Below are 12,731 nucleotides of genomic sequence, written 5' to 3'. Positions count from 1 at the left end.
TTAAGTCATTTGGCAGTCTCTTATTCTCATTTGTATTTGCTGAGCAGGTACGTTTTTCACTTAATTTCCATTTAACTTTAGTGACCCTGTGCTTCAGTTTAGATCCTATTCTGTTGTAGGTGTCTATCAGAGATACCTTTTCAACATAGGGAAATGATAATTTTTTCCTATGGAATGACATGATGGCTAGAAATATTAGAGAATCTATATTTTCCTTTTAGTTTGTTTTATTTTTGATTTCAAGTAATGTTGTTACTGAATATCAGAAAAGAATCATCTAGAGCATTGTTACAATTACCATGAATTCTTAAGTGATAGTGACTACTTCCTAAGTTTCTGTTAACACCACCACTCTTTGTCAGTGTCTAGTTGAGGCTCATTGACTGTAGATGTTAACACCATAGTTTATTGTTATTGTGACTTATTTTATGCTTTTACCTAGTCAAGACATTGTTCCTCCTCCAAACCTTTTTGTGATTGTAATTACTCAGGTTTGTTGTTTACTTTTCCTTTTCTCTGTGTTTTTTGGTTTTTCCCATTCATTAGCACATGTCTTTCATACTGGTACTTATTTCCTCCTCCTCCAGACTTACAAGCCCATGTTGACACATTTCTGGATCAACTTCATTCTTACTTTAAAATACCTTGTATTTCATGTCTTCAAAATCTTTTACCATGGTTTATGATCATTCCTTTTTCATTTCTTCATTTCCCAATCTCTAGACTCGCCTGATGCATCTAGGAACACTAATGCTTACACATCTCTTTGTTACCCATTCTCTCTTCATTTATTATCCAATGTTTTGCACTGTTATTCTGGTATATTTTTAAGGATCTACAGTTGGTCCTTTTAAATAACTTGTATAGAGTTTTTTCATTATTGGGACCTTCTGAGAGATGATACACTTCTATCTACTGCTTTGTTGCCCTTATCTGACTTCTTTTCTTTGAGGCCCATGGCTGTTTAATACCAATTCTTTCTTTTTTCCTGGGTTTTTAATCTTTTACAGCTTTATTAGTCCACTCCTGTCCCTCAACTCTCTCTATTTTAATCTTTTTTGTCCCTATATTACTTTTCATAATCCTCTCCTTTCATCAGATTGGCCACTGCATGTTTTAATAATGACTTCCTTAATTGCTTTGATGGTTTGGTCTCTATTGGAGCATACCTTCCACATTTGTTGTAGAATTCTTAGTCATCCATTAGGCATGTTCCCATTATCTACCTCATGAAGTGGATCACACCACTCTGATATTTCTGTTGTTGTTTCCCCATATATTGTTAGAGTGAGACTCACTCCAAGGTCCTTTGGTTCATCCTATAGGGACACATCTTTTTCTTTTCACAGGCCTTTCAGGTCCCTTTTGCAGCTGATCAATAAAACATTTAGATTTTTTTTCTTCCCATCTCCTTTTCCTTTCTCTTCTTTCCTCCTCATAATCCCCAGCAGCATCTGCATCTTTTGGATATGAGATCCACTGAGAGGATTATTTGCTCCACACTATGATTTTATTTTGTCTTGTTTTGTTTCCAAAAACATTGGGTACTGCATCCCATATTGACTTTTCACTTCTCAACCAGTATCTAGTTCTTTTCTTTTGAACTATTGATGATGAAAAATAAAGATCTTGGATGTCTTTGTTCATACTCTAATTTGTTCTATCCTCACGTTGTTTCCTTCATTTTATTCTCCAGGATTAAGTGTATCACTTTTGAACTGTTTTTCCCCTTTGACATCACACCATCTTCTTATGTCTTCAGTAAAGTTGAAGAAGAATTTTTGTACCACAATTGCTGTCTTTGTTTCCATTATTAAATGATGACTGGTATCATCTCATAATTTTTCAGGAGACTTTATTAATCACACCACTTATTTGCATTAGCTGGTCATGTTTTCAGAATTGTTCATGGCCCCAACTAAGTATTTGTCTCGCCTTGGAACTTTCCCAATTTTCAATTCCACTGGGTGCCTTTCCTCATTCATCTGTAGGACTTTGATATTGTCTCTTCCATACTTTCTGCATAAGAGGATTTATCTTTTATGGATGTTCTCACATATTTAAAATGCCTTGTCTTTCTAAGCTGTATTGACAAGAAACTTCTTTAGTAGACTTTGAGCAATCAGTGAAAAATCTCTCAAAATCCTCTGCTTCTATCTCTTCTGTCTTGATGGCTGGACCATGTAGATACTGTAGTCAACATCACCCATCCAGATTTCCATCTCTTCACTGACACACCTCCTACAGAGTGTGATAAGTCTCTGAACAACTACATACTTGTGATGCTTTGGTCTCTGTTGGAGCATACCTTCCACATCTGTTCCAGAACTCTTAGCCATCCATTAGACATGTTCTGGTTTTCTACCCCATGAACTGAATCACTTGGTTATGATCCACTCTGACATTTCTGTAGTTTTCTATATATTGTCTGGGTTAGACTCACTCCAAGGTCCTTTGCTTCAATATGTTTATCTTTCTGTTTTATGCACATTCACACTTTGCTCATCTGACAACCTCTCATATCCTGTAAACTTTGAAGTTAGTGGCAGATTAACTGCCAACTGAAAAGGATTCTTTCTCTGAGGTGATTACTCTCTCTTCAGGTACTGTTTTGAATTTGCTCTAAGTTGGGTATGCCAGAGATCAATATTTTTCCTTCTCCTTTCAGTACCAATTTTATTCTCTTCTGATCCCCAATATCTCACCCAGTAGCTCTAACTGTGAATGCCCTTAGTCAGGACTGGTCTCATCTCTTTATGGATATGTATTCTTTTCTTTATCTGCTGCCACATCTTTAGCAATAATTTGAAATATACCTGTTTAGGTTTGGTGGTAGCATATTTTTATCTGGCCTAGTCTTTGTTTCTCTTCCTTCACTGACTGGTATCTAGTGTATATCTCAATCCAGCGATTACTCGACCCTCAGATTTTCAGGTGTCTATGTAAACAGTGAGCTTCTTCTCATATAGATGCTTTAGCCACCTTACTCCAATACTAAGCTACCTTTTTGTTGATCTTCTGTTCATCATGCTCAGACCTTAGCAGTAGATTTTCTCAGTCCTAACTGAAACAGCCAGTTTCTTTTATTTTCCTTCTAAATTCATTGACCTCCTTGTCCAACTCAAAAACTACATTATCCTGTGAGAGTCATTCTTCCTTATTATTTTGTCTTCTATCCCTTTTCCACCTTTATTTCCAGTCTGCTGCATAGAAATGTCTGTGTCCAGTATGTGCACTTCATTATTCCATTGCCTGCATGGCATCTTTTAGTGGTTCCATCTGCACCTTTTCAGTCCCTGGTACTGTTCATCTGCACATGACTTTTTCTTTGGCTCTTATAATTTGGAATCATCAGCTGATTCTGTTAGTCTAGTCCTCATTGTTTTCTTACTGAATTTTGTTCCTGGTATGTTTTTTTAAGATTGGGCACTTTTAATATTTCCTGGAGTCTCACCTCTTTGTCATCTATTAGAGGAAATTTTTCAGTCAGGCATGCAACCTACTTCTCATGCATTTATCTTCCACTGTCTTTATTGGTTAGCTGTTTCTTCCTTGTTGCCATCTTTCAAAATTAGGTGTGGTTGTATTTAGGTAAGTTAACTTTTCTATTTATATATTTTCCTGCCATGTGCATGTCCCATTTAGGATTTGGATCCTGCTCAGTAGCAGTAGTTGCCAGTAAGATATGTTTTCTGTATTTCAAAGCTGCATTGTAAAGTCAAGAGGAAATACTAAAACACAATATACCCATGTCCAGATGGGGTGTATCACAAGATCAATAATAGTTTTTTTTTGCAATAAATTTGCTTCATTAATATGCTAATTCCAAAATGTACTAACCCATGGACTTAAAAGACAAAGCAGAAAGGATAAACACACTGCCCATCCTTGCCATAGTTTCAGTTGAGTAAATTAGAGTTGGTTTGTTTTTCAGTATAGGGTTTCCATAGCCACCAATTGCACTGTCCCTTGTGTTGTCATTCATTTGGACTCTCTACTACATTTTATCTCATTTTGTTCTTCTAGTGGACTATGGGAGTCTTTTCCACTTTCCATTTCTGAGCCAGTGGGGTAGTGTACCTTGGAGGAGTCCTCCTCTTTGTGTTTGACATTCAGTAGAGAGTAGGGTAGTAGTGGTCTGCTGGTGTAGATGGCATATAACTCTCCAATCATCTACCCCACCATGTATTGTTGGTCCCATAGGTTATTGTTGCACCTTACTTCTTACATTTCTGTCTGGAGGGTTGAGGCTGCTTATATTTTCTAGATGCAACCTACTTATTTTGGTGTGATTTAGAGGGTGATGTTGCACCCCAGTTTCTGTTTAGTTCTAACTTTGGGGTGATGATGAGCATATCTTCAGACAAATACACTCCATTTCCATAATGTTGATGTTCAAGCAGCTTTTGTGAAGTTTTGTCCAGAGAGTGAGTTTGCTCAAATTTTATGAGTGCAATCCACTTTTGTGCACTGCAACCATAAGGTTGGTGTTGTGCTCCAGACTTTGTGCAGTTCTGTCAGGAAGATGATGTTGCTTTGGACTATATCCATCACACTGAAGAAAATCCCTTTGATTTGGATCTTTCATCACACCATAACCTGGATCTCAGTTCCCAGGGAGTAGTTTTGGATTGAAGCTGGAACAAAATATAAGTCCTCACACATGTTGGTTGTGTTACCTCTTACTCAGTTTGCCTCTGGATCTTCACCTCTGTACAGTAGGTCTTGGATATTGATGCTGGACCCAGCTTCTGTGGAATACTACCTAGAGGGGATAGTATTGCTCTTTAGCTTCTGTGTGGTCCTATCCATAACATAATGCTGATGAAGGCAACATTTCTTCAACTCATGCTCCACCTCACTGCCTGAGGCTGATATTGCATTGTAATGTGTCAGTTTCATTGAGTTTGATATGACTTGCCATATGGGCATACATCTTCCTACCATCATTCATATGCTAAGTTCCTAGATGTGAGATTGATTATGGATTTCCATGTGTGTGCTTATTTCAGTTTGCACAGGATATCTTTCCATTATATGTAATTTGAGGTGAAGATAGTGTGAGTCAGAGGTTTTATTCCCAAAACCACTTTTTGACTGGAGTTGATAAGTAACATATGGTTCATCTCACCTTAGCCACTTCAAATTTAGCTTTCCCTATATTTCTGTTTGTAAATGGTTCTTCTACAGTCTTTATTATATGGGATTGAGCTTCCAATATACAGTGATTCAGGGCATGAACCAACCAGCATCATTCTACTCAAAACTTTTAAGTTTTTCTCATGTGTAATATTGTTGTTAATAGAGAGCTAGATATTTCTTGATTTTCTTTTTGTCACATGTTACAAATATGTGCAGTTACAGAAAAGTAAGCAAGTTAATGAAACTTCACAGTTAGATAAAGTAGGTAAGTTAGGGAAAATAAAAGCAAAAAAGTGAATGATTGTACATTTAGGCATAAAGATTATATAATAATAATTTTTTGAGTGAGTATCACAGCTTTGTATTGTAGTTACAGAGTAGAGGAAAGTGCTTTGTTTTGTCAGTTGTGTTATAAAGTAATTGAACCAACTTGTGTGGATTATGACGAAAAGTAAATAATTTTTTTTAAGTTCTTGGTACAACTGTGATAACTAATAGAGTAACAGTTTTTTGTACATATGTTTGACCTGTTTTGAATATACTATCTTAAAACAAGTGGATTATGTGCTATAAATTTATTGTTGAAATTTATAGCTAACAAATTGCAGAAACCTGCCATAAAGAATCATGGTCAATTAAAACATGAAAAGTTCCATTGTTGGAACTTTGTACTTGTATTATTGCATGATGCAAATAGAACCTTCTAAATTTTTCTCACTGTTTAGATTTAGAACTATTACAGCATAATAATGCATCATGTTTAGGGTAGGCTACAAATATGTGTATAAAATGTAGTTGAAGTAAGTAAGACAATAATAGTCTGTTAGATATGTAGCTTGAGCTAGATTGTGTTTCTGAGTTTAGCCATAGAGAGTGTATAGTGACATTTTTTGACATAGAATGTCAAAAGATTGGCAAGGCTATATTTACCCTAGGGAAACCATATTGATAACATAGGCCTTTAGTGATTTTATTGTCTTGAAATTTTTACATATGCTACAGTAATTTTTGTCCAAAAATGATAACCATTTTTCTCCTTAATGTAAAGATTTTTCACAAAACATCATATGTAATTTTACATAAGTGAATCATTTTCATTGAAATTGGGCCACATATTGATATCTTTAAAATGTTGACAACCACTGACTGTAGATTTCTCTAGACCAGTCACGATGTCAGGGTTTTACTGATTGATCTAGACCCCACTGGTAGTATATAAGTAGTTAATAGGCCACATAATGTGTCATTTTTGGATAGTATTTGTTTGTGTTTGCATTTTGACATTATTTTTTCTCTTTGATATTATTTGCTATGGCAACAAGATTATTGCTTAAATGACTCAAACATATTTTGTTATATATGTTGTAAATTTGATCTTTAAGAAAGTTTTTTTCTTTTTTATTTGTAAAATATTCTTGTGACAGAAAACAATTAATATTTTTGAAGCCTGCAAAGCTGAAATATGGAAAAGTAGATATTGAAATGAAAACAATTTTTATGAAGTTTAAATTTATAGGCCTGTGCTATCTGTGTTGTTCATTACTATGGCAACAAGAGATTATGTAAACAATTCAAACATATTCTATTAAATTTGTTGTAAAGAAAAAAAGATAAAACAAAATAGATATCAAAAGAGTTTATTACATGTATTTTGAAATAAAACTTAAGGACCAAGACAAGTCACAGGCTCCACACAAAGTTTGTACCATTTGTGTCAAAACGTTGATATGACAACTAAAGGTAAGAAAAAATCTTTGCCTTTTGGAATTTCAATGGTCTGGCATGAATCTAGAAACCATAGAGATGACTGCTGTTTTTGTTCACATAAGTAAAAATAAAAAGGAAATTTCTAATCTGAATCTTCAACCTGCTAAAACACCTATTGCTCGAGGACCTGATGTACCTGTACCTACTTCACCAGAGACTCCTGATACAATTTAACCTCATTCTGAATCTGATGTTGATAGAAATGATGATAGGGTGTGTTTTCAACTTAAAATGTCTAGTGAATCACATCTTTTCATGCGAAATGAATTTAATTATTTGGTGAGAGATGTGAGTTTGTTAATGGATTCTTCAGATTTTGTGGTCCAGACTTTTGAGTAAGAAATTTTTCCTGGTACCTCATTTACTGGTACAGAAATTGTGAGAAAGAGTATACCATGCTTTTACTAGAAAGTTCTCTGGTTTACTACAACAGTATTGCTGAATTAATACCATTGCAAGGGGCTGCAGTCTATGAATCAGTTGAGTGGTGATTATTTATTGGTTCTTCCAAGGGAAGTCTTAAAAGATGTTTTCCTTAAAAATGGTAACATATGTGCGTCTGGTCTTATTGCTTGTTTTGTTAACTTGAAGGAAATGTACGAAAATCTCAAACTTCTTCATAATGGTAAAAATAAAGTAAAATACAAATAACATGGTTGGCTACTTTTTGCAGACTAAAAAGTCTTTTATATGTTGTTGAGTCAACAATCTGGTTTTACAGGTTTTCCATTTTTTTGTGTGTGTATGGGGCAGCAGAGAATGAAATCAGCATTGGATAAAGAAGCAATGGCTCCTTAGACCTAGCAGGATTGAAAAACGTTGATCACAAAAGTTTGCTTCACACTTCACATAAATCTGGGTTTTCTTTGAGAAGTGAAACAAAGAAGGGATTCTTGTTGTGCCTCAGATTAGGAAATCAACTTCAGATGAACATTTTGAAAGGACAATGACAAAAGTTGGAAAAGAAACATGGATTTCCTTTAAAAATGTTATTGACAGATGTTCAGAAAACAACAAGGACCCAAATTACAAAAATATTGTCAATACATGCTTTATAAATTCAGAGAGTTTGGTTGTAATATGAGCTTGAAAGTTCCTTTTTTAGACTTGCATATTGACAATTTTCTTAAAAACCTTGGTACCATTAGCAAAGAACAAGGGAAAAGTTTTATCAAGACATGAGAGAAATGGAGAGGAGATATCAAGGGAGGTAGAACATCAGCATGCTGGTTAATTACTGTTGGTCATTGAAATTAGATGCTTCAGATACAATACCTCAAAGAAAGACCACAACATGTAATTTTGAGACTAAAAGACATATACTTCACAAAAAAAATTGGATTGAATGGGGATGCATATTTATTTGATATCAATGTGTTTTTTTTTCCTTTTCTTCAGTTTGTGTTTTTGTTAACAAACATAGTAATAGAAAATGTTCATTGTGGTAAACAAAATAAAAATTTGATGTAAGAGATTTTTCTTCCCAGTTTGTGAAAAATCCTTATGGGGCAAAAAAATGAATATTATTTTTCAAGGTATCCATAGATATATTATAGAAATTCCATAAAAACAACTTTTGTGAAATTTTAATTTGCAGGCCCATGTAATTCAACAAAATTCCCACCTGTGTTAAACGACCTTGCAAATATCAACAGTAATATAAGATTAATAGGCCTATAATTACTGAAATGGTTTTTATCATCTCCGTTGAGAAAAGAAGTAACATTAACCAACTTCCAACCTTCTGGCAATTGCCAACTATTCAAGTATTTTAAAAAATTAACAGCAAAAGACTTAAAAGAAGAAAAGTCCACCTTTAAAAAACATTCAAGATATAAGGGTTTTATCATTTTGAATTAAGACTTAATGAATCCATATGTTTTTCTGATACCATTAAGTGGTGTTTTCAAATGTTTATTGGCATTTAATCTGCTATCAATGAATTTTTATTAGCTGTGGTTGGGTTGGTGAGTAAGTAAAGAGACAGTCAGCTCATTTTGTAAAAAAATAACGTTGGAACAAGAAATATTTCTCAGAGTCAGTATTTTGTTTATCTTTGAATTGAACAGATACATGTGATATGATATTTTTTCTCCTAATAGTCAATATTTATTTTAGTTTTATTTGTTGTTTTTTCATTGTGATGTACATAAAATGTTTTACAGATATTTTTTCTTTTTGGTTTTTATATGATAAAAAAAACTGGTTTAGATTTTATGTCCAAAGCCCCAGCAAAGGTTTTTTTGTGTTGATAATTGACAGTTGTCTTCCACACATAACTACTAAAAATATTGTTTGTTACCAGGCTAAGTCTCATGAGACTTTGTTCATAATATAAAAATTGTCTGTAACATTGGCTGGGTTCCAGTAGGCTCAGATCTTTGGTTGGTAGCAAACTTTCTCTGTATTAGTCATTCAAACTTGACTAGTTTTGTTTTTTCTATAAGAAAACTATAATTTTCTATGTAGTTATTTGTTTTTCATTAAAAACTGTTTATTTTAACTCTTAGAATTGCTACATATTGTAAGTTTTGCATCTCCTGATAAATTTTGTTCTTAAGGGATATTTAAATTACTGTTGTGTGTTTTACTGATTTTATAAAAACGTTGTTGAGAGAGAATATGCTTTATGAAATTACTAAATAGAAAAATCTTTTGAACATATGATGGAATGTCTTTGCTAAAATTATTTAACTTTTCAAGTACAGAGTGAAACTGTATGTTGTGGTCTTTTTCTATTTAGTAATTTAACAATAAACTTGCAAAAAGCAATTACTACTTGTGTATGAACCACTAGTCATAATGTTAAAAGGCCCTTGAAAAAATTATGAAGTCTTGTCAACCTAAAGAGTGTATGAACCATTTGAATATGTTTGTAATACTGTAATTACTGATTTTTTTTCTCTCTTCCTTGCATGTTTTCATTCAAATTGATGTACTTTCAAATTATTACTTTAAAATGTGTTTCACGTAATGTAGTCCATTTATTTACAATTAGCATAAAAAAATCATTTTATGAAATGACTTGTCCAGAAGACAAAAAACTTCATTTACTTCTCCATAAACATTTGAGCCTTTAAAACCTTTTAATTTAACCTTAAAACCTTATTTATACTCACCATTATTACAGAGCAGGAGTTCAAAATAATCATATTATTAAAACAATTTTGAAAATAATTATTATCAGAAAATATACCTAACTTTTTCTTTGTTTCTAATATCATAAACAATGTTCTTTCCTCCTCTGATAACTTCTTTGGAGCCAGCTATAAAAAGGAAGTGCAGTTAATAGACAACATATACTAACCCTCCTGAGAAGTCATCATCACAGCATATGTGATCTGTCATCACAAACCTCATATCATTCAGAACCTCCTAAAAATGAAATTGTCCTACATTTCCAATGTTAAACATATCTTTATTTTATTGAACTTAAATTCAGATTGACCTTTGTTTATTCAAGACTAAGTTTTAGTAATTATGTGATTTTTTCAATAATTTCACAGTTTTTTTAAAATAGATCTACATGCTGACCTTTATGCCAAAGATATAAAAACACAATTTATTGTCATAATTATCCCTAAGTAAAGATAATGGGTATCTGATTAATATCAAAAGTAAAAAAAAATAATTGAAAGAAAAAGATCAAGACGGCTACAATAATGTAGCTTTCAGGTTTCCCAGGGACTAACTACAAAATTCTTTTCAGTTTTTTTAAAGTAGTAATTTATAACATGCTTAACCTGACCAAGTTTATGTTTAAAAAGTTTTACCTGAGGTTTTATTTTTTGTAACTTCTCAGCTGAGGAACTCATCTGTTGTTTGTTGGATAGGTACAAGGTGATCGGTTTGATCTTGTATGTAGGGATACCTTGTATGTGAAACATATGACAGTTGGTCATTCTTCTCTTTTTGCAAACAATAAATTGTGTTGTTTTATAATTCAATTTCAATACAGTGCTATGTCTCTTTTCCTTCACCTGCAACAAATCACTACACTTTTTTCATATATTAGATCCACAACCTGTTGTTTTTGTGGAGATTAGATGATTACTTGTAGATTTATTTTTGAATTATTCCATCACAAGGTAATTGCACATTTTAGAACATGTAGCAAAAATAAAGATAGGCCATATAAATAAAAATATTTCTTAAATAATCCAAATTCATTTTGTGTCACATTCACAGTATTGTTTCATATTTCTTGTCCTTTGACACCTGTATTTCAACTTCTCTTCAGTTGGTGTTACATAATTATTTTAGTGTCTCATAAAGTACTGTGTGAAGATGTTTTTCTGTTAAAAATAAAATACCCAAAATTGTAGATTTGTCATTGTAGTAAATTGTGCAAAAACTTGTTTTTTGTATTTTACAGTAGATTCAATTTAAAAATATCATGCATAATTGACTTTTTGTAATCATCTTAGTTCTTAACTATATAAAACAGCAATAAGGCAGGATGCACTTTCGTTCCATCCACAAAACTACTCTATTATAAATCATATATTTATTTTTCTTTATAACTTTCCCAAAATTCCATAGCACACTGGTTAAGAAACGATACCTTAGAATACTATACTTCCTAGCAGTTACTAGCTTTTCCAATGCTGTTTTAAGACTTAAATTGTATATACATATTTTCTTCTTTCCCGTATTTCTTTTTTTATAATTGCTTCACCTTACTTGCAGTCCAGTTTGTATGTGTATAAATATTCTGAAGTGTTTTTTTTTAAATTAATTTAGGTATATGCGCCTAGAAATCCCTTTACACATTGTACCAAGTCCCAGGCTAAGTGGACCTTGTTTAGAGACACTAGTACAACTACCTCAGATTTTGTGTCAAGAAGAATTAGAAGCCTATAGCTGGACTCGTCAAATCTCAGATTTGGACCTGCTGACCAGACTTCATAATGGTGCAGGTTGGTACTAAATCAAACTTCAAATTTAATTATAGAAATTAAAAGGTACACTTAAGTACTTGTATTGTGTGTTGCAAGTTTTAAAAGGTTTTTTAATGTGTTAAATGGTGGTATCAAACCTAACATTATTGTATATGACAGTACTATGTAGATGAGACATTGAACACTATAATTCATTACTTGAGGATTTGGTAGACAGACTAAAGTAAATCTTTATTTTTAGTAAATATATGTCATAAACACAATAGATATATGTATAAAAAAAAGAAATTAAGAATTTGGAAGAGGTTTTCCCATTCTGCAGTGAATGGTTAAGTGGAAATTGCATATTAAACACTAATGTTCTTCACTAAGGTCATTTTTAACTCCTTAATACAACTTATTGGTGTAGGAAAATATAATAATTGCATATTGAAATTAACTTGTATTTATTTTTGTTATTTACCTTATAAACTTGTGTTTCAGACCATATGTGATTTTATGAGATTACATTATTGAATGATACTTTGGTATGAGCTAACCTCATAGTAATGAAAAACATTTAATTAGGTGAAGTAGATTTTGACATCACATTAGTACGTTGTTGAACTGTTTTTTTAGAGAGTAGTGTCGACTCTGTATGAAGTATTTTTCATTTTAATAGTAGTTAATTTGAATTAATATGAATAGATATGATGAATTTTTTTATGAAACACCAACTTTTAAGTTTATTGTCTGTTGCAATCAGTTATAAAAGTATTGTAAATATATGTAATAACTGAAAAAAAATGTTCTGAGTTTATATATTTACATGCATACACACACACACACACACACACAAACTGTGAATATGATGCTGTAACTGCTACTCACCCCCTGTCTTTTTAGCATGCTTCAATTAATCAACCTATAACCTTTATTTCC

The 12,731-nt window shown here is 32.5% G+C and overlaps 1 protein-coding gene across 3 annotated transcripts in view; it reads left to right on the top strand.

Annotated features, from left to right (window-relative positions):
* Positions 1–12,731, top strand: part of LOC143225090 (lys-63-specific deubiquitinase BRCC36-like) — a 77,065-nt gene that overhangs the window by 57,127 nt on the left and 7,207 nt on the right. For all 3 annotated transcript variants that reach the window (XM_076453856.1, XM_076453845.1, XM_076453867.1), the window contains exon 6: positions 11,653–11,828. In XM_076453856.1, coding sequence (XP_076309971.1) covers positions 11,653–11,828 — 176 coding nt within the window. The remainder of the gene's footprint in view (positions 1–11,652; positions 11,829–12,731) is intronic.

The sequence above is a fragment of the Tachypleus tridentatus genome, chromosome 1, assembly GCF_004210375.1.
Source record: "Tachypleus tridentatus isolate NWPU-2018 chromosome 1, ASM421037v1, whole genome shotgun sequence".
In the NCBI taxonomy this organism is placed as follows: Eukaryota; Metazoa; Arthropoda; class Merostomata; order Xiphosura; family Limulidae; genus Tachypleus; species Tachypleus tridentatus.
The sequence above is the reverse complement of the archived record's forward strand: the minus strand, read 5'-3'. Positions and strand labels throughout refer to the sequence as shown.